Here is a 26,187-nt window from a genome sequence, read left to right on the forward strand (position 1 = left end):
TTCATAGTTGGTCCTCAGACCTCTTTTAATGATCATTTCTGCCACTCGACCTCCTGCGCTTGCCCCGGTCGGCGTCACTTGTGTCCATTCGGCCTTGCGGCACGAAGAACCTTTGGGACGGAGAGGTGCCTCAATTCCCCGGCATTGCGCTGGCAAAGAGGCGACCTCTCAAAAGTCCCCTGGCCAGGGCCCCTTCAGCCGGGTCCCTGGGGGGGTGGCGAGCCTGCGCAAACTCTCCTTCGGCCGGAGCACAGCTTCACCCCTGGGAGGTCCGGGAGGTGAGTCTGCTAACGCGCCGCCATAAACCGGAAGTCCCTAAGGGGAGTTTTTAATTGGTTTTTTCACAAACTACAAACTATAACTGAAAATATAGGAAGGGGAACTACATCTAAGGAAAAAGGAAAAAGACCCACTACTAACTAAAAACCTAAGAGAAGGAGATCAATACATCAGCTTATCTCAATGTTATTCTAAAATGCTAATAATACATTGAACATAGTCGGTTATGCTAGGTTAATTATCTTTTAGCCACCATTTAACTGTTTAAAGAAATCCCCAGAGCATCCTAAAGTTATTTCAGAATTTTCAGGCACAAATCAGAGTCCTTCAGCCACTATTTATTCTTGTCTTTTCTTATCCTCAATTTATATGGACTTTTGGGGGCAGCTGCCCCCTTTTCATACAGAGAGTCCTCGTCAGAAGACACCGAGCCTAACTCGCCCTCAGATATGCTTTCTTCTTCTTCTTCCTTCTTGTCCTCAGCTGGTTCCCCCGTCTGTTTTAGCAGAAAATCGTGCTTTAAGAACAGAGTCAATCTTTTCTTTTTTATCGTGGAGTTTGAAAGTGACTCCTTCTGGAATTAGCCATCTGTAACTGATGCCATTTATTTGTAGAAAAAGGATTCGTTCTTTAAATTTCTTTCTCTTCTGTCTTATGTCAAATGGGATGTCTTTTAAAATCCTGATGTTGTTGTCCCCAATTTTCAAGGGTGTTCCCGTAGTTGCTTTCAAAATAGAGTCTCTCACATGTCTCTTCGAGAATCTGACAACTATTTCCCCAGGCAGATTATTTTTCTTGATGTATAAGGAATAGGAGCTGTAGACCACATCTGTCATTGGGGTTATTGCTTCACTCAGCTGTTGCTTCAGATTCTCTCCTTTAATTTCCAGGACCCCTTGGAACTGTAGGACCAAATTTGCTTTCTCCATTTGCAGCTGTAGCAGTTGTGACTCTTCCGTAGCTTGTTTCATTTCCAGCTTTTGCACCTTTTTCTTAACTTTTTTAGTATTGGAGTCCATTTCCTTCACCTTCTCCATCATTTTCTTCGTTGCTTTTAAAGATTGAGTCAATTGTAGCTGCTGTGAAGCCAAGCTCTGACCAATTGTTGCTTAATATTAGTCATCTCGTCCAGCAGAGGGCGCAAGGAATCTGCCAACATTCTGGAAAGCTCAGTGATCTCTTCCGTTCGAGGACTGCCCACTAGTTTAGCTTTCAACAGTTTGTCCTTATCCGGTTTCTTCCCCGCCATCTTTTTGGATTTGTTTACTTTTCTGAAAGTTGCTAAAGTCTCTGATATTCGCCCAAACGCTTATCTGCGCTCTGGTAAGTCTCTTAAAACAGGTTTAAATGCTTATTTTTCCGCTCCCCCCGCTTTGTTTCTGTGTTTCATCTCTGCATTTGGGAGGGGCTCCTCCCCCACTCGCTTTCCGTCGTTCATTTAGAGGGGCAGGTTTCTTTTTAATTCTTCATGCTTGCTTCAACCCGACTCACAGTTCGTTGCCGGCCAACCGGCCACACTCGGCATCGGTTTTTTCGCCCAATCTCCAACGCTTGACCCGGTCAGCGACGCTACGTCCATGTGGAAACTCAGTGGCAGGCATCGTGCCGGCGAAGAGGTTGCCCCTCAAAAGCCCCCTGGCTAAGAGCCTTTTACCAAGGCTCCAGGTGGGTCGTGACCCATCGCACCCCCTCCTACACGCTGGTGTGCAGATTGCATCCCCGGGACGTCCGGGAGATGCATCTGCCTGCGTGTCGCCATAAAACGGACACCCCCAAGATCGCTTTCAATCTCACTCTCAGCCAGTTCCTATTCCATCAGCATATATTTAAAATAAGAATTCATGTTCCAGTATGCATCACCTTACACCACTTGAACTTCATTTGCCACATTGTTGCCCACCCACCCAATTTTGAAAAATCTTCCAGTAGCTATTCAAATTTGCCCTGGGTTTTACCATCCTAAATAGTTTAATGCCATCTACAAACTTGGCCACTATGCTGCTCCCAACAATTCCAAATAATTTGCTAACAAATTAATTAGCACCAGTCCCAATACCATTATTTGTGGGTCCCCACTGTTCAGTTCCCTCCATTATGAAAATTGTCTGTTTATACCTACTCTCTGCTTCCTGCCACTTAACTATTTTTAATCGAAAAGAGGACTTGTCAACTTATCCCAGATCTGTGTGTTACCTCAGTGAATTCATGTTCCAAACACCATATTTGTGTGTGTTGGGACAGGGGGGTGAGCAGAAAACCTGGCAAGTGACCTTTCTAACTCCTGCATTAACATTGGGAACAACATCCTTACCTCATAATGAATTGTTCCACCATGGGTTAGGGGATAAACATTCTAAAGGCTGTGAGGCAGAAATGGATTTTGGAAATCTATATTTAACTATATTACTATCATATACAAGGTTGTTCCATAAATTACCCATTTAAAGGGCACTGCACACTAAAGTACTTCTATATTCATAATAATAGTTTCAATACTGAAAACAGTCTTAGCCAGGGGTGTAAAAAAACAAAACCCGGGGGCCGGATCTGACCATGCCAAGGCTCTTGTGCAGCCCGCAAGCAACTGATGCAAGGGAGGAAATGCTGGGGGGGAGTCGGTGGAGCCACTCCATTGTGGCTTCAGCGCAGCAGAACAACCTTGTCTGCAACAGTCCAGCATCATGGGAGCATCTACCCAGCACTGCACTGCTGCCTCTCCAGTCCACCTATGTGGGTTTTCCTTTGCACCCCCCTTTCAGCCCATGGGGCCTTGCAGCTAGGATACACCAACTCAGAGCTTACCAGCTGCTGTTCTTTATATAGTTTATATCTCTGGTACCTGGCATTATGTTTTATGGCACACATGGCCCAGCCCAACAAAATGAAATTTATGTCAGATCCGGCCCTCGTAACAAATGAGTTTGACACCCTTGGTCTTAGCTATGTTCCTTAAGCCACTTTTACTTCAGAGATTTACATAGGACAAAACACTGCAAAGTATTTTTAGAGATCAGTGATTGAAAGTATATTTCAAAAAACTATATATCTTTTTGTTGTGTTTTATAATATTTTTCTAACTGGAATGTTGTAAATATAAATTTACTAACGGCTGTATTATTAAACAAATAAATACCTGACCTGTCAGGATCAAACTCTCCAATGTCTGTTGATGAGTGCCTGTAATACTGGAGATGTAAGGCACAATGTTTCTCTTTCGTGTCTAAATAATTCCATTCCAGTTGGTCGAGATACTCTTTTAAAAGTTTTAATATCTTTACAGACAAAATATAATAAAGTATATGAGTTTCCTATTATTTGATAATTTTACAATAAATGATGTTATTATTCATTATCATCCTTAATCATAGGCTCTCATACTACAGCTCTTAAATTATCCTAGCAAGTCTAGCGAGCATGTACTATGCTGTTTTGAGCAGTCACTATGCTTACCGTGCATATGTTCAAATTTTGCATAGATATGTTTGTCAATTAAAAACTTTCTACATACATTTTCCTTACTCTTGTTCATTTGTAGAGCACTTACTAGTGCAGTCCTAAGAACACTTTCCTGAGATTATCTCCCACTGAATAGACTTGGGTAGAATTCTGAGTAGAACTGTTTAGAATTGCTCCCTACAGCTGCAATGCTACAAACACTTTCCTGGGGATAAGCCCCTTTAAATATAACATGGCACTTATTTCCAAGTAGACCTGCTTAGGATTGTTTCCTACATTTACCAGACTGATTAAGGTGGCACAATTTTTTATTGTTTGGTTGCTACAAATCAACTGTGCATCCTATACAGAGTTACTCCAATCAAATCCCACTGAAAATAAATGGTCTTAGGCAGTGTAACTCTGCACTGTAACATGGCTACCCACTGGGATTTTTTAACCATATGTTACAGCAACTCCTTCAATATCAATGCAATACAAGATAACATTAAACTTTTAAAACTGGCCCAACATTTTAGATGCTGCCAAAGCGATGACTACCTCAGCATGTGATGGATTGAAACTCATTCCTTAAAGTCAATTCTGATTTTTCCATTTATCAGCAGATAAACAGCTTTTATAGTTAACTGAATTACCTGCCTTCTTTTTACATTACACTTAATACAGTAGTGCCCAATTCAGAGCTCTATGTTCACTTTCTCTATAAAGATGGAGCTCCTGGATCCAGGTTGACCTATTCATTTCAGTGGAGGAGAAAGTATGACACAAAGGAATGTATAAATGGAGCTGTTCACCTCTGAACTGAACAAAATGAATTTTGTGGCTCAGGGAGCTCTTCATGTACACAGAGGAGTCCCAGCCAACAGTGTGTCTTTGATTTGAGTATTTCTAAGATTCAGTGGAAACATTTGCATATTGAATTATCTAGACCAGTAATTTCCAGGCATATTGCTTTGGTTAAGTGGGAGTTACAGAAGGATGAGATCATTATACATGATAAAAATAGTTTATTATTCAATACAATATAATTTCATCAAACAGAACAATCTTCCAATCAATTCATCTCTCTCTCTCTCTCCCTCCCTCCACAAAATTCATTTACCTGATGGCGTTCTTCAAGGGGAAGCACATCTTGTGCCATATATTTGGAAAACGTTTCTACCTTTAAGAAAAAGGAATTAATTTAATTGCAGAATTTAGAGGCTTCATTAAAAGGGATGCTGATTTGCACATAGCTATTGAAGACAGAAGTACTTCATATTACTTTTGTTTTCAGCTCTTCCGTCTGTTCCTTTAACATCTGAGAGAACATTTCTCCTTCTGTTGCTTTTTGCAATAAAGGAGGAGGACTCACAGCTGATGCACCGGCTGATGGTAATGGCAAGACCATTCTTCTAGATGGTAGTTCTATATAACAGAATGAAAAAGGGATAAAATAGAACTGGAATATGTGTCAATTTCCCCCTTATTAGACAGAAGACTATAGTGCGCAAGAACAAGAATCTAGAACAATAATATTTTATTTGGATATCTAGTTTGAGTTACCTGAAACAGAAGTTTGAGAGAAACCAAGCATGGGCTTCACAGGAACTGTAACAGGTGGAACTGTAGACATTTCAGAAGTTATTCCACCACTTCTTGCTTTAATGCCAAGTTTAGGACTGCAAGAATTTGGGCTAGGAAGCATCTGTTAAAATATACATTGGAAAGAACAAAATCAATATCCACAACCATTCACTTGCCTTTCTCTTCCTGTCCTACTCAATATTTCAGTATTAGTAGTTACAAATAAAAATGTGCTCAAATTAAGAAATATTATTAGGCATTTTCATAGATGGTCAAGGAATAAGATGCTGCTTGTATAACCACAAATTTAAACCAACATACAACACTGTATTCCAATGCACATACTTTAAGAGAGCACTGTATTCAGCAAGCAGTAAAAGCAGAGAACTTTATATACACTGTACCTAGTATAATTCATACCTCACTTTCCCCCCCTTTAATATAATTTTTATTAAGAAACAGAAGGTACAATTAACATTAAAATGAACAATGGGCTTAACACATAACACAAACAACAACAACAAACAAAGCTGCATCAATTAAGCAGTCCTTAAAAAGATCAATCATTCAACTGCCATTACCAAGCTGAAATTAGTTAAAATATCAGGGTCTAAAGGTCCTTTATGCTTGAGTCTCCATTTCAGGAACGGGGACCATTTATTCACTGCATATGACTCATTGACCTGCAACTTTGAGCCTTGGATGTCATCCGAGATTTTCTCTATAATAAAATAATCCCACAAGTTTGTGTACCAGAGCTGAATCATGGGGGGACCATCTTCTCTCCACTTTGTTACTATTATGTTCTTTGCTGCCGTGAACACTGTCATAATCAAATCTTTTTCTAGTTTAGAAACTTTGAGGGTTTCCCATAGATTCAATAGGATCATTTCTGGTTTCAAAAAAGGGGTATTCTAATAAAAATATTTGATTTCATATACTGGAAGATTTACCTTAGCATTAAATCGTTGATGATCAATACGATTCTGAGCCTCAGCTTGCTTTGTCAGCAACTGTTATTTTAATAGATACAATAAAGATAAAATGATCATAATCATATACAGAAAATGCTAAAAACTGCCTAATGTTTTTGAACCACATCCTCCTCACAGCCCCCAAACATTTGCTGAGCTACTACACAGAACATATTCTCATTCTAACTGTCCAGGAGAAATATGTATTTAGTAGAATTATGTGAAACTGCACAGGTTTGAGGAAAAAAGTAGAAAACAATGCTGGCTAGCAAAAATTTACTGAGAGACTAGGATTATGAGAGACAGCATGTTGCTGGCATGAGAGGGGCACAGAGGGATGAATGATGGGCAGGTTGAAAGATCTGAGGAAAGTACTCATATTGTTTGTTTTTAGTGAATTATTTTATAATGTTAAATGTTTTTAATTGTTCAAATAGGGTCGGTAGAAGAAACTCAGGCTAGGGTCGGTAGAAGAAACTCTAAACTGGAAGTGGCTTAGGCGAATACATGGGAAGTTTTTGTTTTTCTTTACTCTTTATTTTTAGAGCACTTTCATTCATTTTTTTCCTTTGAGTAACTTTGACCATGATGCCATTATCACAAATTACATTTGAAACTCCCACTCACTTTTAAAAGCAATCTGCCTCCCCCAAACCAATGATTCATAGAACTAATTTCTGTGGATCCTAGCCAATGAATTAACACAAAAGGAAAAGAAAGGCAGAGAACTGGAAAGTGGTGCTAAAATATATACAAGAGCCAGAGAAATGAGAGGAAATATTTTTTAGGCAGAAAGGAAGTGTGAGGAAAGGGTATCTTGGAGGCTGGACTAAGAAGCAAATCAGGAAGTGAGACTCAAGGAACTCTAGAGAGCTGAATATAACCTTTAATTTGAATTAGGTATTTAAGAAATCTTCAAGAACTTTAATAAACAATTGTTTCTTATAAGTCCTAAATGCAACTAAATGAACCAAATATCAATGTTAAAACTGCAAAGCATATAAAACTACAAAACAAGTAAGCAAATTTCTAGATGCAAGTTCTATATAAAAATTTTGAAATCATGGTGCAAATCTTGAAATCATAGTACAAATAATTTAACCAATAGTTTGGTTCTCTGAAATAACCTTTAGACAATCAAATGAACCAACAAAACACCTGATTATTTAAACAAACAAGGTTCTAAACATGTTTATGTGCTCAAGGGGGCTTTGCCTTATGCTTCTCCCTCTCCCTCCATGTCAAATTGGCAACTTGCCATGGAAACTGTGGGAACTTCACCAACCAATTGTGATATAGCTCAAGTGTCTGCTAGTCAAAGGAAAAAAAAGTTTAAAAACCATGCAAACTTTTGGGGATGCCTAAAGTAGCTCTCTGAACATTAGCCACAGACTTGGATTAAGGCACAATTAGGATAGAAATCTTTGAATCTGATTAATCAGACTCATTTATTTTAAAGAAATTTTCTGATTGGGCTTTAGAAAAGCACAGAAGCACCCAGCTAGAATTTATATTATGCGCCAAAAACCTAAGTTTTATACTGAGGAGTGTCTTCAACACAAGATGTTTTCCCTGCACACATATACACAGATGTATTACTAGGGAAATACGTATTCCATCATATGTGAAAACAATGTTTCTATTTTTCTTGATATATTTGGAAAGCTGAGACTGATAGAAGTTTTCCCAGTAAGTGTACTATATCTATTTCCAGCAAGTGTGCAAGCATTATAAATATGTGCAGAAGCCTGAAGGCAGCAAAACACCACAAATCCTGTTATTCTAATAATACACACACATGTACACACACACACAAACACATAAAAGCCCAGCAAATTGGCACTTTCCGGCTCTCCCACTAGCTGTACTGTGCACTCTATGAGCCATTGGCCCAACAACTGCCACTCAAGAGTACTGGTGTCCACTCTCTAAAGCAGTTATTTTGTCCGGGAGAACCACTGCTGCCAATCTCCAGGTGAGGGCTGGAGATCACTCAGAATTAAAACTGCTCTATAGATGGCAGAGGTCGGTTCCCCTGGAGAAAACAGCTGCTTTGCAGGGTGGACTCTGTGTCATTATACCCTGCTGAGGTCGCTTCCCTCCTGCTTGGGTCCCCACTGCAGAGAAAGAATGTACTTTTCCTAGGTAAAGGCTGCAAGTGGGGAGGAGATGGAAAGTTGAAGTCAGAGGGCAGATAAAGGTAGGCTGATGGTTGGCTGGGAAGGAGATAGGATTGCCACCTCCAGGTTGGAAAATTCCTGGAGATTTGTGGGATAGAGCCTGAGAGGGTGGGGTTTGAGGAGAGGTGGGACCTCAGACAGCTACAATGCCACAGACTTCACCCTCTGAACCAGCAACTTCCTCCTGGGGAACCATTGTTGCCAATCTCTACATGATGTCTGGAGATCACTCAGAATTACAACTGCTCTTCAGATGGCAGAGATCAGTTCCCCTGGAGAAAACAGTGGACTGTCATTATACCCTGCTGAGGTCACAACAGCAAATTGACGCTGAGTGCCTAAGGCCAGGGCCCCCATCCAGAGCCTCTTTCTAGAGCTCATTTATTTCCACAACAGGACTTATTCCTAGTACTGCATAATACCATATTAAAGATTATTCATTGATTCTTCATCATATGTGTAGTATGCATTCTTCAACCACCTATTCTGAAAGGACCCACTGATGTTTAAACCAGAGGTGTCAAACTCATTTGTTACAAGGGCTGGATCTGACATAAATGTCACTTTGTTGGACCAGGCCATGTGTGCCATCAAATGTATTGCCAGGTACCAGAGATATAAACTTTATAAAGGACACAGGCAAACCCAATTAACAATATCGTTTTTTACTCAAAATACAAACATGCTCAAAACATTAACACTTCTACAGTATTTCCTCGCAGTATCTCCCTGATGCCCACCCTCCCACTTCTACCGCCCACTATGCATTAGCACTGGGACAGCATACAGGGACTTAATGCACAGCTTACTACATACAGGGACTTGATGCACAGTTGCTCACAGGCCGAATAAGAGCCCTGGATAGGCCAGTTCCAGCCCACAGGTCGTATGTTTGACATGCCTGGTTGAAACTGATTACTTTAGTTAGTCTAGCATTACAGCCTGTGACTCGAAATCTGTATCTACAGACATCAATGGCTGGCTCAGCTTCTGCTATGTAAAAAGACACAGGACTGCACTTAGCATTTTAACAACTATTGGTAGTACACACAAGTCAAAATCACATCTACCTCTAGCTGTTGGTCAAATTCAGGAATTTTCATTTCCACTTCTTGCTTCTTCATTGCAACACAATCCAAATAATTCATTTCTTCTAGAATGTCTTTAACAATTATTGATTTATCAAGCAAATTTGGAGAAGATTTGGTTCTCTTTATCACAGGTGTACATTTATTATTTCCTTTAGGTATTTTGACCTTTGGAGCAACCTTCGAGAAATCGGGAAGCTGATAATTAACCTGACGTTGACCATATCTGAATTTATGAGAAGAACCAGACATTTCCAGAAAACATTTTTTTTCTTGGTATTCTTCTTCTGTCTTTAACACTTCATTCATTGTATCTTCCTTTTGAGTTACCAATTGTGGATTGTCTTCTTTGCAGTCTTTTCTCACACAACTGAAATTCATTCTCTCATCTACAACAGATTGCTTTCCTACTATCAAATCCCAACTTTTATCAATTGATTCACATTTTTCTTCTCTATGTATCTCTCCAAGATGACTTTTTTGTTTGGGAGAAGAGATCCTTGTATTTTCTGACATTTTAATTTTATTTAGGATAGTTTCATCAAAACTTTCAGTAAGTGATATCTCTGGAATAGTTTCACAGTCGATTAATTGGCATGAACTTGATAATTCTTCCTTGGGAAAGTAACGTAAAAGGACATCTGAAATGTTTGAGTTGGAGAAATGTGGATTGGTCCCTGAACAGTTAAAATCCCCAGATGGTAATTCCTTCTCTGTTGCCATAGCAATTTCAGTGCCATTATTCCTTGGAGATGATTGTAGATGTATCTTTGTTCTTTGATGCAGTTGTGTGTGACCGTTTGATTGTTCTTCTGAATTATTGCTAATTTGTAGAGATGGCAAAGGGAACAAACTTTGAGAGGTGTTCTCTATAGAAGTGAAATCTTTTACATTTTGCGAATCACAGTTATGTGGATATACATTTTGCAGATCATCATCATAAGGCAGTTCTTCTTGTTCATCATCGGTATTGTCCTCAGGGTAGTCAAGCATATCAAGAAATGTTTCATTCACTTAGTTTTCACACTGTCCGAATTTCTTTGCCTACAATACATACTCATTATATCCTGATCATAAAACTTTCACTGAATGTCAAATCTCAAATTCTGCAAGATTTGAGAGAACATGCACACTTTTAATACATTTATAACTATGTAAAATAGTACCATCAAGAGTCTTAAAAACCTGTAACCTTTCTTTTTCCCCTCTCCAAAGTTCACATTTTTATAGTGAGATGTAGACTGGGAGACAGTCTCCAAATCCAATGAAAGCCTATGGGATTACTTAGAGATCTAAAATGAAGTTATGCCTATAGCAGCATAGAGGAGTTGCAACAGAACTTTTGAGTTTAAGTAGATGAAGTTGATTATTATCATAAAATATATTAACATTTATGAAGAGATTCTTTACTATTATATTTGTACAACAGTAAAATTCCCTTATTTTATGGCATGTTTGCAAATTGTACTATGTAACAGTGCACTTATATTGGCAAAAAAGTATACATGTTATATATACTCAAAATGTGGTATGAAAATACCTTCCAGTACCACTGCCAACAGTTTTTTAACTCTAAGAACAGGTCAGTTGACTATCTCTCATTTGGCCATAGTAAAATATTGTCATATATTCCATGAAGAATGCTACTGAGTGGATGGAAGGCCTACCAATGCTCCCTCTAAGCTGTGCAGTGTTGTGAGCAAAAATTCTACTTTGTGAGCTACTGGCATTAAAATTGTGAGTGAGCAATTTGGCTACTGCATAAATTAGTTTGCTCTGGAGCCATCCTTTCTGAGCTAAGGCAAAAATATGTGAGCTGGAAGCTAAAAAACTGTGCGCTAGCTCACACTAACTCAGCTTAGAGGGAACACTGCTGCCTACTCAGCACATCTTTTTAACTGCCATTACTTAGCTTTATTTCTTTTTCATTTTGTTTTCAAAGATGAAACTGCAGGTGAATCCTGATATTCTAGAATCAAAGCCTAGGAGAACTGTACAGTCAATTGTTCATATTTGTATAAAGCTTACCAAACACTGTTAAAATTTATACATTCATTACAATCTTTAAATGTTAATTGCACTCACAAAAACAATTAATTTGGTTTTTATAATTAGTATAACAAAATTTGTTTTTATAATTAATATAATGAAATCGGTTGATGATTGAAGTATTTTTGTTGTTGTAATAAAGTTAATGCTGCAAAAATAACAGACGATATGAAAAGATTTGACCAGTCAAATGATCAAATCTTTTAGACTGGTTAGATGGCCAACATATGCATCTCTTTGCTAAAGACAGTGGGTTGGATCTGCTGGTGAAAAAGGGAAGGGAGGGTCCCATTTGATCACCAAAAGTTATGCTCGTCATCATGGAACCTATATGGACAAAAGCCACATTGGATGGGGACTATAGGAAAGAGGAGAATTAGATAAAACTGAATGGAAAAGGTGGCTGGATCCAATTTTATATTCAGAAAACAAGTGGGGATATAAATATAAAATTCCTTAAGTTTAAGTTATGCTTTTCAGATAACTTTCACAAATACCATTTGCTTTACATGGCATTATTCATATTTTTTGTAGTTAAAGATGACCCATAATGTAGTTCTTTAAATTTAGCTTCTTTTTCCTGAACGAACAATAATGGCAACAGTCCTAAGCATACTTAGGAAGTACATTCCATAATAGCACTTAACTCTGTCACCATGTTTAGAATTCAACTAGAAATGTTATATTTAATTAATATAAACTTCTCAGAAACATTTAATGCTTTGTTATTTATATATACAGTTAAACTCTGAACAGCTTTGAGGTAAGGTTAAACTTCTGGTAACTGGATATAAACAACAGGAAATCATGAATAAATACCATTAAATACCATGCTCAAAACCTTTCTTTCAAGGTGGCTGTTTGTTTTTTATAGACTCTTTCAGCATACAACTTTGCTTGCACAAAACATTCTTTGTATTTCATTATTCTTATACACATACAAAAAACAGAAATAGTTAAATCAACAATGCTCCCGTATTTATACTTACGTACCACAGGCAAATGTTTGGCTAATTTTCTAGACAACCAGTACAGTTACAGCAATTCTTACGAGGCATTCTGTTGTCCTCCACCAGAATTTAGACACCAAACAAGATCCTAGATATTAACTTACATCAGGTGTAACCCTATATTGAACATACAAACCTGGAGAGCACAGTATCTTTTTAACTGCAACCGTACACCTTGCTATGTATTATTCTGCCTTCATCCTGTATTGTGATCTTGTTGTGCAAGATCACAAAGGGAATATAAAGTAACAAACCAACATTTTCCAGATCCTAGTGTGAATGTCAAATTGAACCTAGTTCCACTTAACTTTTGTTTACCCCAGTACTCATAAAGAAATATTTGGAACTGGGTCTCGAATTTCTTAACATTTGATGCCTTTAATGTCATAAATACGTTTATTCTGGCCACATTGTGGAGACTTTTAATTATCTATAAGGGAAGATACATGCTAATTATTTATTTATTCATGGCCACCATTTGGGACTACTTTCCAAGATCAAGAGAAAATATTTGCATTAGTAATTTCAAATTGCATATTTGATTAGTAATCAAATTGCATATTTGATTAGTAATTTCTAGGCATGTTTCTTAGGTTATCATATATTCCTACCAACATTTGAAAATCTCCCAAAGGAATTTATTATAATGATCTCTTTGCAAATTCTAGTCTTAATTAGAATCCTTTTGCAAGGAACCTTGTTGAAACCAAAAGCTCATCTCTACCTGATCTGGGTTTATCTGTATGCCCAATGACAAAATGAAGGAATGGTTAAGGAAGAAACGTGCGTACAGCCTGATCCTATCATTTTCAGCAACTGCAGCAACACAAGCAGAAGCCTGCGTTGCAATGTTTTCTGAAGCATCCCGTGTAAGGCAAGCAAAGCAGATCTGGATTGCTCTAATCCTTTTGCCTTTAAAAGGAAGAATTCTTTTCTACAGCTCCTAGCTAGGGCAAGACTGAGCTAGCATTTCAAGATGTGAACCAAACGTGTGGACCTAGGGGAATAGGGTAGAGAGTCTGCCTTCTTTCCACACCTTCTCTTGCCTAAATAACCTTTTTTGCTGTGCTCCTAAGCATCCCTCTGCTGAAACAACAAATTGCCATATGTCAGCAGTGGGGGTCCTGACCTCAAAGATTAGACCCTTGTAAAATACTTACATTAGACCAAGTATAGGAAAGCAAGGCTGGATATTTTAAGCGGTTGACATTGTACCCTTAGTATCAATACATCCAAAGAGGTAAACATAACACACATAAAAGACGCTTCACAGCTTCATTATTTAGCTGCATGACCTATACAGTGATGAGGATTGGAGGCCACTGGGTACTCAAGTCTCTAAAAATGTGCTGAGTGCCTTCCTATTCACGCTACTCCCATGTGTCAAATGTGCTGTCACTGTTTCAAGTGTCTGGCAACATACACTCTGATGAGCACATGCCAAGAGAAGTATATGGGTGTGCTCCATCCTCAAGCCCTGAAAAAATATGAATTTATTCGGAACTACGGCCAATTTATTCAGACCTATGGCAGAGTTAGCTATAATTATCATGCACTGTCCCTCCTTATCCTGCCCATAGGAACTTTACTGAACATTCCTCAAACTAATTTAAAGACAGAGGTTCACTATGGAAATCTTCAGGGGTGGGTGGGTTTGGATCTAGCAATCTCATAAGTGGTTGGCCGACTTATTCAAGGCAAGGGTATAGACCGGGAGTTCAATGGTTTATATGAACTTTGTAGATAATGATATCTTGGAGCATAAAGTATATATTATAAAAGCATGAGGTGCCCTGAGGGATCAGACCAGTGGTTTAATCTAGTTTAGCATCCTCTTCCACAGGGCGGCCAGCGGAGTGCCAACAAACATCAAGGTCTTCCCCTGATGTTGCCTTTTGGTATTCAGAGATTTACTTCATCTAGACGTGGAAGCTCCCCTTCCTTATCTTGGTGAACGTGCATCTAGGAATTATACTGCTACATAAGAGACATTTTTCCCAATCAAAAAAGCAGCACCTCAACTTTGCACCAGACTCCCAACCCCGCAGGATTCTCAACCAGGATAACTGCACTGTGCCCTTGTTGCACGAATCTCTCCTCAAAATCGCGCAGCGTGTTTATATACCCGTGAGTACCTCCACCCGTCATGTACGGGCACACCCACAATAAACTTTAAAAGAGGTGCCTCAACTTCTCCCAGCGCCTTTTGTACAGATTCCATATTACGACCTACACGAGCGCCCTCTTCGTCGACACAAAGACTCAACCAGTTGCTCAGATACCTCCCCCTCAGACTGGGAAAAGAAAGGATGGACGGAAAAGAGACAAATCCCTCCGCGCCTCCATCCTCCACGAAGCCAATCCCGAGCCAAGTGAATGCCCACGTGACCACCCACCAGCCAGGGCGGAAAAAGAGAAGGCGAGGCCCAAATAAACCCCTCCCCCTCACTCCCATTTCATTGGACTATGCGAAAAATGCTAGTAGGGTAAGGCAACGCTCCATGGTGCCGAGGCTTCGTAGAACTTACGAAGAGGCTGTCTGAACTGGGCGCGTGCGCTGTGGGGCGCGAGCTCGTAGACAGCCGTTTTTCTCGTCACTCGCGGAGGAGGGTGTGTGTGGGTCTGTGTGTCGAGTTCTGAAAGCCCGATGCTATTGGCTGGGAAGGGCTCGGACTAGGTAGAGCGTCCCTCCCGTTCTAACCACCCCCAACAATCGTGGGGGGGGGGGCGTGGGTGAGAAAGGTGAAGCCCGCTGGTTGGGCCGGAGATGCTGCCGTGAGTTGCGGAGGGACTTCAGGGCCGTGCCGCGAGGGGGTGGAGCGGAGCGCGAAGAGGACAGCGAGCTGTCCAGGGTGGCTAAAGTGGGGCGCTGAGGGGAAGCTGTGGGGACGTCCCGCCGAGGGGCCATCGCTGAGCCTGGTAAATTAAGACGTGGAGGTGTCTGTTAATGGCCGGGGTGTGTGTGTGTGTGCGCGCGCGCATGGGGGGGGGGGGGGGCCGGGGAGGGAGCATTTGTGAGGAATGGAGAAGGAGAGCGTGATGGACTGGCCCAGGATGGGAAGAAGTCGGAGTAGAGGGTATGTGTGTGGGTTTGGTTTTGGGTTTTTTAAATGGGGAGCCATTTTGAGGAAATCGATATGGGGGCGGACAGCGATTGATGGTAGGCCATCGGTTGGAACTAGTTTTTTCCCAGAAGCGCCGGACTGCGATCTATTTGTCTTCCTAAGCATGAATACACAAGCACAGCACTTTTCCTACGTCGGGGTGCCTTTCATTTTCTGATGTAAGAAACAAACAAGCAACAGGGAACACCTGAGCACCGAAAACAAAAAGAAGGCCCTTCCAGGTTTTTTTTTTGTTTAAAAAAACCTGTACGGGCTCCCACTTCCTCTCCCCCGCCCGTACTAACTATTTAGGAGGACCCTTTTTTCTGTACTTTGGATGTTTTGTCAGCACATCTTGTCTGTGCTTGCTATGGCACTTTGCAGGAGGCTTGCTGCCTGTGTTGCCTTCTTTAGCAGTTGGGTGTTTAAAGTTAAAAAGGTTCCCTTGCTCGAAAGCCAGTCGAATCCGACTCTAGGGTTGCGGTGCTCATCTCCGTTTCAAAGCCGAAGTTACTTGCCTGCAAGAATCCTCGCATGGATGTGGTAAAACCTTTTTCAAGGTTCAGAGGAATTGAGTCTGAACAGAAGTAGTTGGGAGGATTGTTCTTTTTAAATGCCACATCCTTCATTTTTGTCACTGTGACATGATGTGGTCTACTACTGTGTATAGTTTGCTGTAAGATGGATCCTGCTGTGTAATTTTGCATTATTTAATGTGTCATGTTAACACTTATGCTTTGCTTCAGTTCTTTTTCTTGAATTACTGGTTGGTACTACAACCCAATTCCTATTTTATTGTTTATTGAATGTCCCATCCAGTTGATTGCACTGACTCACTTTTTGTAATCCTCCTTAAATCCCAGCGAGAAAGGCAGATTATAAGTAACATCAATTAAAATAAACAAATAATGTAATAGTGCACCAGATGAGGGTTGTGTGTTATGTCAAAAGTAAACATTAATGTTTCATATTGATTTGTATGAGACTCTTTTCTTCTAGTGTCCATATTTGTATGTTTATACAGTGGTTATATGTCATTTTAATTGTATAACGTGCCTTCAGATTACACAGATAATGTGCTTCACAGAGTTAGTGTGTTATTCAGCGTACAAAAATAATTGCAGAAAAAGTCAGATCTAAGGACTCAGAAAAATACCTTGGGAAAACAGGGGGAAAGGTTGTCTACCAAGGACTTTTTCCATGTTTCCAGTAGAAATTTTGAGGAACACTGAAAAAGTTAGTAAAGTATTTTCTTTTTTAAAGTGAGTTAAATGTTTTTAAGGTGTTTTTCTAACTCAAAATACTAAAATGTTTTATTTACACAAAATGTCTACAGTAATCTAGAGTATGAAGCATTCATTTATTGTTTAAATGTAACTACTTTTTCACAAAGCATGAGATACAGTTTGCATGGAAAATGTCAGTGTTAAGTGTACCCCAATATACAAGACTTCTGGTAGGCCTTAATACGGTGACTGTATAAAAAAAAGTCCAAATAATACACCTTTTATGTTTTCCTGCTTGGATGGCAAAAATGTGTGTGCTTAGATAGCAAAGGCTGTGGCAGTTTGTAGCTGTTTCTAAAATTGGTAAATTTGGAGGTCTGTTTATTCATTTCAATTTTGTCAATATGCCAAATGGTATAATTTTGTATGGCAAAGTTATGAATTATATCTTTATGATCTGAAAGCAGTAAAATCAACTGAGAGTATATATTTCAGTTTTTTCTCAAATGTTGCCTTCTTCTGGAAAGTAACAAGACCCCCCCCCCCCATGGTTTCAAAACGTTGGGAAAATTTACATCTCTAGAAGTTCAGGGAGCTAAACTGATTTGCTGTCTGTTGAAGAACTATAAAGTAAAAATTGGGTACTGACTTCCAGTTCCTGAGAATTTGTCCTGCTTTGCTTGGCAAACATTAACTACAATTCAAAAGTTCTTTTTGCGCAGGCAGACTTTTCTCCTCCCATCTTTTCTACTGCATCCCGTTCTACTCCTAAAAGTTCATTCTGAAGATTTGTGGGTCTCTTCTGTATGGTAGTCAGTACAAAGCAAAGGGCTGCTTTTGGAAAAGAAATCCTGCAATACCTCTCCCTGCTCCCAACAGAAGCAGTTTCTCTGTAAAAAAAGCTGTAAATTATCTCCCGATGTCTCCAGGTTTCAGCTATTCCCAATATGTAAAAGATACGGTGTTTACTTTTATGAGTTCATCTTCTAAACAAACTTCAAAAATTGTTTGGAATAATTTATGGGAAAGGTGCTGTTGGGAAGCAACAGTTTAGTATGAACAAATTCCTTTTGGCATTTTAAAGTGCTGTCTGTCAGAATGGAATTTTTAAAAATCTGTTAATTGTAATGTTTACTTACTAAAGAGGCTTTATTGAATACAATAAAATCAAAGCTGCATAGTGTTGGAGAATTGATCAATAATTGAGACTTGGTCTTTTTGGCTTTAACATATATTGGATTCTAATAGCTATTCTGGTATTCAGTATTTCACACTTTGTAAAGCTACTGCCCTGACATTGCTCTTTGGCTTAGTGGATAGCTTACATTTTAAGAGATAGTGATACTAGCCTCGTACTCTAAACATATGGATTAACGGGCTCCTCAGGAACCCTTGTATATGTCTAAGAGACAGTTAGTATATGTCTAAGAGTTTCCCGACCCACTGATAATATTTAACAGAGTGCCACTTGTAGAGACACCATAGTAGTCAGGGGCTTTTTCCCCTCAGATACTCCATTAATAACAGGCAAAGTTCACGCCTTCTGTGTATGAGGGGGTTGGATTTGTCAAACGCATCAGATGTTCATCACGAGTCTGATTGACAGCAAGATAGGATTTTTCAGGTGTTGTGTTGTGTGCCAACCACCCGCCTTTGTGGGTTGTGACAGACAACCAGGATATAGAATTACAGTGCACTCTGTCTGGGTTATCTGATTAATTCTGTATGTTGCATACCAGAATGTCTTATATTTAAAAGTTTTAGGTTTGAAAGTTATGGTTTTCAGGATTCAGTAAATAGTTTCAAAGGTGAAGCCACTGTCTTGGTTGTCTCTCTCTGAAAACTCTCTTGCCAGTCTCAGTCCAGTCCATAGAACATTAGTGGGGGTCCCAGGCAATTTCCTGGACCTTGAAATCACCCAACACATAGTACAGAGTACAGTATTTGATCTCAGTTGGTCTCACAATCCATAGTACAGCATCCTAAAGGATTTGCTAAGTGCCCTACCCTACTACTTGCAGAAGTGCCAAATTGCACTGACAAAAAACTTTCTTAATATTTTATAGGAATGTTGAGAGGTAGGTGGAGAAGAGGTGGGCAGTTCTGTCTTGCTTGCCAGAGAGAGGATTCCTTTTAAATTCTGGTGGTGCAAAATAAGCTTGTAATTCAGTAACTGAATCATGGATTGGTTCAGTTTAAATGATCAGTCATATGCTTATGCATACTTTTAAAATGAAGATTAGTCAGTGGTGGTTCTAGTCTTACTAATATTACTTGTTTATCCATATTTGTCTACAATCCCATACATGATTAAGCTTCAGCCCATTGAAAGTGTACTGGACCATAACACGAACTTGCTGCATTCATGGACGTTTACCACCTGTTCCCTTTGCTGCGTGCTCTGCTGTGCTCAATGAAAAGTTGTTCCTGAGGGTCAAGAAACCATCTGTGATGGAGTGTGTAGGTCTCCAACAAGAGGAGGAAGTCGGCAGAAATGTTGACTCTAGCTCTTGTATAGTCCATCGTGGTATAGTGGTTAGAGTGTTGGACTTGGATCTGCGAGACACAGGTTTGAATTTCCATTCTACCATGAAAGCTTGCTGGAAGACCTTGGGCCAGTTACACAGTCTAAACCTAACCTACCTCATGGTGTGGTTGTTGTGATAAGTGAGAGGAAGAGAGAATTATGTAAGCCATTCTGAGTCCCCATTGGGGAGAAAGCTGGGTTATAAGTGAAGTATATAAACAAATGAATGGACCAAATGTTCATGCTGCCTGTGCATATGTGCATTAGGAACTTCTCACAATTCCCCTTTAACTCAGTTCACCTTTCTTGCAATAGATTCTCAAGTAAGATCCAATACATTGTTCTTAGAGATCCCTTGATCTTCAGGATCAGCTTTATGGGGAGCACTAGAAAGGATAAGGTGTTGGGAGGACCCCCCCAATGTTCATGGAAGGGATGTATTCAACCCAACGAGTTTAAGTGACCTTACCTCTGTTTTGAGTTGTATTTTTAATCTTATTTGATGTAATGGTTAGAATACCATGTTGGTTTCTGAGAGACCCAGTGTTAAATCCCACTCTGCTGTGGAAGTTCATTTTAGGGGCCTTGGGTCATTCATTTTGTCTCAGCCTGATCAGCCTCACAGGTGGAAGATGAAGAGTAGGGTTTTATACCCTGCTCTTCTCTACCCTAAGGAGTCACAAAACAGCTTACAATCTAATTCCTTTCCTCTCCCCACAACAGGCACCTTGTGAGGTAGGTGGGGCTGAGAGAGCTCTGAGAGAACTGTGACTACTCCAAGGTCACTCAGCAGGCTTCATTTAGAGGAGTGGGGAAGCAAACCCAGTTCTCCAGATTAGAATCTGCCACTCGTAACCACTATACCACACTGGCGATGAAACAGAGAAAAGGCAAATTATATGGTAAGCTGTTCTGAGTCACATTTAGCTCCCTAAACAAGGTTTAAATATATAAGTAAAGGTGAGATACCAATTGAAAATAATGAATAAATAAATACATTTAGGAGGTATTTTACCATTGTTTTCATTTTGTACATGGGAATCTGCTGCTGAGACACAGTGTTTTGCATTAAGGCAACTGCAAGAATTGTGGCTAAGCAAGGATTTAGTGACAGTTCAGTGCATTGAGCTATATCTACATGTTGTACCCCATCATTTCAGTTTTGAAATCTAACAATGGCAACATTATAAGAAAAGTAACTCTGTTTTTCATGTTGCAGGGATCTTTAAAATAAGTGATGGTGACAACTTCTAATGTATTTTCAGTGGCAAACAAGCTGCCTACCCACTTCTAACTTTATGACCATAATGCCTCTGAGTGTAATAAGTTCAACTGGTCTAAGCCTTTCCCTCAACCAACTTCACTGTGTTGGAAAGATAGCCCACATTCCTTTGCATGCTTCTTGTAAGAGGACTCTGCTGTGCATTTCTGGCCAATTTCTGACAGAGTTAATTGATCCCTGCTGTGGTAACTGTTCATATTGTCTTAGTGCAGAGGTACTCTGGGGACACTAATGAATCTATTGTTAACTTGGAATTCCTCCAGCACTAATTTAGATAGAACAATACAGTATATGTGTACATGTATCCCAGGGGAGAAGCATTTCATATTCTGGAGTATTGTCAAGAAGAAAATAGCTAATTCATTCCATTGAACTAGGTCCATTTCACTCAGCATGCAACTATTGGGAGTCTGCTGTGATGCTACAGAATTTTCACATTCCTCTGAAAACTCTCCATTCTGAATCTGAGCTTTCCAGTTCCAAGTGTGAATCACTGGGGAAGACTGCATGTAAGTCCATCTCAATGTTGAATTTCTGTGAATTAGGTTCATAAAGTGAGAAAGGAGTGCTGTCTCTGGCAGGGTCCTTACCTTCTTCAGGCAAACAAATAGGCGGTGTAGGAGCTGGGAAGTCAAGCCCAATTTCTGTTGTTTGTTTAATGTACAAAGTATTTTTATGGCCAGAAAAGTCATAAACATTTTGTAACATATCATTAATGGAGTGGATGTTTTAACATAATGCCTTGAGTCAGGTAGTTGTCAATAACATCTGTGTTATAATATAGGGTGTGTGTGAGTGTAGTTACATACTTGGACAGCTTGTGTGCTGTTATAATTTCTGTTCAGTGGTGATAAGGTGCTGATTCTTGAATTGTGAGAGGGCTCAAATTCTGGTGAACTTGGCACATTTACAAATATGGTAAACTGATATATCAAATTTACATTGCAATCTGAAAATATAGAATACATTTTTAGATACAGAAGGCTCAAGATTTGTTCATTTCAAGTTTAGGAAACATTTTGGTTCCTTTTCTCAGTTGTGCTTTGCATGCTTGACAGTTTTTCTTGTGCAGTTTCCCCTTACAGCTGTTGATCTTGGAAACCCTTAAAATGATGAAAAGAAAGTCTGTTTGTAAGCTTAAAGTGAATATTTTGAAGACTTTAAAAAGCCAAGGCATATTTACAAATTATAGCTTCAGTCTTATAGCTTCAGTTTTAAATTATTTCCTCTGCTAGTTAAGGGAGCAGAGCTATGCTCATCAGCAGGGCAGCAAAACAGGGCCAGTCACAGATGGTGGAGAAGGATTGTTCCATACCTAGCTGAATTATGGAGGAAAATGCTTACTTTGACAACTTAAAAAGATACCCTCTCCCAAAGGTCCTCCCTTTGGGGGTTTCCACATGGAAATAATCTTACGTGGTTTCCTAGTTGCTAGTGCAGTTGCTAATACAGCACAGTGACAGCAAGACTTCCACATAGCAGGTTCCCTGTCCTGCAGCAGCAGCCATACCCCCTTCTCCCAAACCACTGGGTCTTTTCACATTTTTTTAAAAATTGGCAATTTCATATTATATCAATATATTATTATAATACTAAGTGTAACAGGGTGAATTCCCAGGTTTCATTTAACAAAGTGCCTTTTTCCATTGTGAAGATATGCCTTTCCCCTTGTATTTCCACAATGGTAGGTGCTAGAGGCTCGCCTTTTTAAAATAAATAAATAAATAAATGAAAGAAAGCTGATACATAGATTGTTATAACACTGTAGCAGTATTCAACCCAGAAGCCCCCTGGTAGCAGGAGGAAATGGCTACCATATGGGACAAGGAAAATTCATAGTGTGGGGGGTAGGATGAGATATGGCGGTGGGAGAAGAGCAGGCTGATAAGGGGAAGGAACAGCAGACATATGTGTGCTGTTGCCTTTTCTAGCTCTTCTTCCAGCCAACATGATGTTGGTAACCATATCAACAACCCACCAGGCTATAAAATCCTGCTGCTAAATGCTTGATCTGTCTCAGGAAGAACAGCAGCCAAGCAGGATTTAATCACTGAGACTTGACTGGAGGAAGGAGGAAGGGTGTCATGGGTTGGGCTTGGGATGAGAGGCAGAAGTCAAGTCCAGTCCAAGATCATTGCCAGGAGAGTCAGAGCGAGAGCCAAATCGTGACTCCAAAGCAGGGGCTAGGAAGCCAGGAATCCGAGCCAGAGTGGGGTGCTGAGGACAGGAGCCAAAGGTGGATGCAAGGCACGCATGGAGGTAACTTGTTGCTTCCACGAGAGCCCAATCCTGAGTGGGAGTTATATACGGTCGGGCTTCCCATGGCAGCGGCAGCGCTCCTGCTAATACTCAGGACTCGGCACTCGTGTGCATCTCGATGGCGGGTGGCTAAGTCTCTGTGGAGCTGCTCACTTAGCTGAACCACCTGCAGAGGTAAGTCAGGTGGGCTCCTGGATTGCACATGTGCCTCCTCGGCTGCTGCAGGACCAGGTGCAGGATTTGCAGGCTCCAGCGCTGGCAAGCTATCAAGTTGTGAGGAGTCAGAGGGGCCAGGTTCTGGTTCTGGCAATGCAGGCGCCTCTGGCTAAGATGCCAACTCAGGTGGGGACTCAGCGCCGTCATTGTCGCTCATGACAAAGGGTTAACCTCTCCCAATCGTGTCCTCTGGGGTACTTGTTGATATATCAGCTTAAATATGGCAGGCGGGGAGGTGATGTTGCTGTAGTCTATAAGGATTCTGTTCTAGCATGATGCCCGGTCCAGGACACTTATGGTTTTGAGGCTGTGTACTTAATGTTGGAGTGTGAGACAGGATTCTGTACCACCCTTCCCACTGCCCAGCAGTCTCCCTACCTGAGCTGATAGGATGTGGTTTCACAGATGGTGTGAAACCACATCCTAGGCTGGTGGTTCTGGGGGAGTTTAACATTTATACTGAAGCTAACTTGTTGGGAGCAGCTCAGAATTTTATGGCCTTCATGACAACTATGAGCCTGTCTCAGGTAATTACAGGTCCTACACATTATTTGTTTGTTTATTTATTTGTTGGACTTTTACCCCGCCCTCCTGCCTAGGCAGCTCAGGGCGGCTTACAGTAGTTAAAAACCAGTATACAATTAATACAAAATATCAGGTCTAAAACAATACAGTACAATATCAAAATACAGCTTATTAAAAGTAGAATGTGGCGGCCATCTGTTATAAAGTGCTAGTGCTTATGTGGAACGGTCAGTGTGGCCAGAACTGTTAAAACGCTTGCAATTCACACTCTTGATCTGGTATTTTGTTTTGGGTGGGAGGAATGTGGCCTGAGGGCAATGCTCTCTCTAAGCTGTGGAGGCTTGTGAGCAAAAATTTTACTTTGTGAACTACTGGCATTAAAGTTGTGAGTGAGCAATTTGGCTACAGCATAAATTAGTTTGCTCTGGAGCCATCCTTCCTGAGCTAAGACAAAAATGTGTGAGCTGGAGGCTAAAAACCTGTGAGCTGGCTCACACTAACTCAGCTTAGAAGGAACACTGCCTGACGGTGGGGAAACTGAGGACAGTTCCTTTGCTATGGACAGATCACTGTTTGTTTAGATTTAGACTTACATGGATGCTATGACAGCAGGTATGGGGAAATCTATTAAAATGATCCACCCTCAACACTGGATGGATCTGAATGGCTTTCCGATGGCTCTAGGTGATTTTCCTGTTGATATGGTTGGTGCTTCTATTGATGCCCTGGTGGACTTTGGGAATGACCTGAAAGGTTGACACAGTCACTTCCAAGTGGGATGAATCTGAAGAGACATGGGCAAAAGCTTGTCTTAAAGTTTATTCTGTAGTGGTGATGAGGCAAAATGTTTAGATCCTTTCCAGTCTGTTTTTAGTTATGGGACTGAAACAGTGTTGGTCACCCTGGTGGAAGACCTGGGATAGGAGATGGACAGAGGGAATGAGTCTGTGTTGATTCTCTTGGACCTCTCAGCAGCTTTCAATACCATCATCATGGTATCCTTCTGTACTGCCTTTCCAGGCTGGGATTGGGAGGCACTATTCTGGAGTGGTTCCAGTCCTACCTGGAGGATAAGTTTCAGAAGGTGGTGCTGGAGGACTGCTGCTCAGCTTTTTGGCCTCTGGCTATGGAGTCCTTCATGGTTCCATTTTATCCCTTATGTTTCTTAACATATACATGAAACCACTGGGTGTGGTCATCTGGAGATTTGGGCTGTGTTGTCACCAATAGATGGATGACATTCAGCTCTGTCTCACACTTCCAGCTGATCCCAGCAAGGCTGCAGAAACTGTGAGCTGGTGCCTGGAGACAGTTTTGGAGTGGATCTGGGCTAATAAACTGAAGCTTATCCAGACAAGACAGAAGTGCTGTTGGTGAACAGAAAGTCACCAATTTAAGGTGTCACCTGTTGTGGATGGGGTTGCACTGCCCTTGAAGGAACAGATCCGTAATCTGGGGGTGCTCTTGGATGTGGTCCTACTGCTGCATAAACATGTGGCAACTGTGGCCAGGAGTGCCTTTTACTAGCTTCAACTGGTTAGGCAGCTGCAGCCCTTCCCTGGCAGGAAAGATCTGGCCACTGTGGTACATTCACTGGTTACATCTAGATTAGGTTAGTGCAGTGCTCTCTACCTAGGGCTGCCCTTGAAAAGTGTTTGAAAATTTCAATTGGTATAGAATGCTGCAGCCAGGATGTTGACAGGAGTGGGTCATAGGGACTCTATCACTCCACTCTTCTTCTGTCTACATGGGCTCCTAATTTGTTTCTGGGCCCAATTCAGGGTGCTGGTGCTGACATTCAAAGCCTTATATGGTTTGGAACCAACATATCTGAAGGACTGCCTACTCCACTGTGGTCTTCTTCAGATGGCCTGCTTTGGGTGCAACCCAGGAAAGGGCCTTCTCAATCATGGCACAAAAACCCTGAAACTTTCCCCCCAGGAAGATTCATCTGCCCCTCCTGTTACTGTTTTCCACCAGCAAGTGCAAACTTTTTAAAAATTTCTCTTAGCATTCTGTCAGTGCTGCCTCCTTGCTCTGTAGTGTTTTAGCTGTTTTTATGTTTTGTGCTTACTTTATGCTTTGGTTTTAACTTGTTTTAATTATGTCTTTGTGTGTTGCTTTGAATGGCTTTTAAGATGATATTTTACTTTGGTGGCTCTGTGGGGGCAGAAAAATGGGGTGAAAATCTGCTTAATAAATAAAAATAAGTAAAAATGACTGCAGGACCAGGAAAATCCAAACCTTTCCACATACATGGCAGTCAGTGTAGGATTTGTGGTGATCTTTCCCAAAACTTCACAGTAAAGTAAGTTGAGAAAGATTGAGAAAGATGGGAGAACTTTGTGGAAATGGTCCTAATTGCATGCACTACCATAGCCTAATTTCATCCTTCTCTCATTGAGGATATTTTGATCTGCTCCATTTGCAGAAGAATCCTATGATT

The 26,187-nt window shown here is 40.5% G+C and overlaps 2 protein-coding genes across 2 annotated transcripts in view; one reads left to right on the forward strand and one right to left on the reverse strand.

Annotated features, from left to right (window-relative positions):
* Positions 1 to 10,536, reverse strand: part of AKNAD1 (AKNA domain containing 1) — a 26,640-nt gene extending 16,104 nt beyond the window's left edge. The window contains exons 1-6 of the mRNA XM_015428271.1: positions 9,526 to 10,536; positions 6,255 to 6,314; positions 5,281 to 5,422; positions 5,000 to 5,142; positions 4,838 to 4,897; positions 3,418 to 3,551 (exon numbers count right to left, since the gene is read on the reverse strand). Coding sequence (XP_015283757.1) covers positions 3,418 to 3,551; positions 4,838 to 4,897; positions 5,000 to 5,142; positions 5,281 to 5,422; positions 6,255 to 6,314; positions 9,526 to 10,536 — 1,550 coding nt within the window. The remainder of the gene's footprint in view (positions 1 to 3,417; positions 3,552 to 4,837; positions 4,898 to 4,999; positions 5,143 to 5,280; positions 5,423 to 6,254; positions 6,315 to 9,525) is intronic.
* Positions 10,537 to 15,347: 4,811 nt separating this feature from the next.
* Positions 15,348 to 26,187, forward strand: part of GPSM2 (G-protein signaling modulator 2) — a 64,203-nt gene continuing 53,363 nt past the window's right edge. Inside the window, exon 1 of the mRNA XM_015428274.1 lies at positions 15,348 to 15,521. The gene's annotated coding sequence lies outside the window, so the exon portion shown is untranslated. The remainder of the gene's footprint in view (positions 15,522 to 26,187) is intronic.

This window comes from Gekko japonicus, unplaced genomic scaffold (genome assembly GCF_001447785.1).
Source record: "Gekko japonicus isolate JY-2015 unplaced genomic scaffold, Gekko_japonicus_V1.1 scaffold2560, whole genome shotgun sequence".
NCBI lineage: Eukaryota > Metazoa > Chordata > Lepidosauria > Squamata > Gekkonidae > Gekko > Gekko japonicus.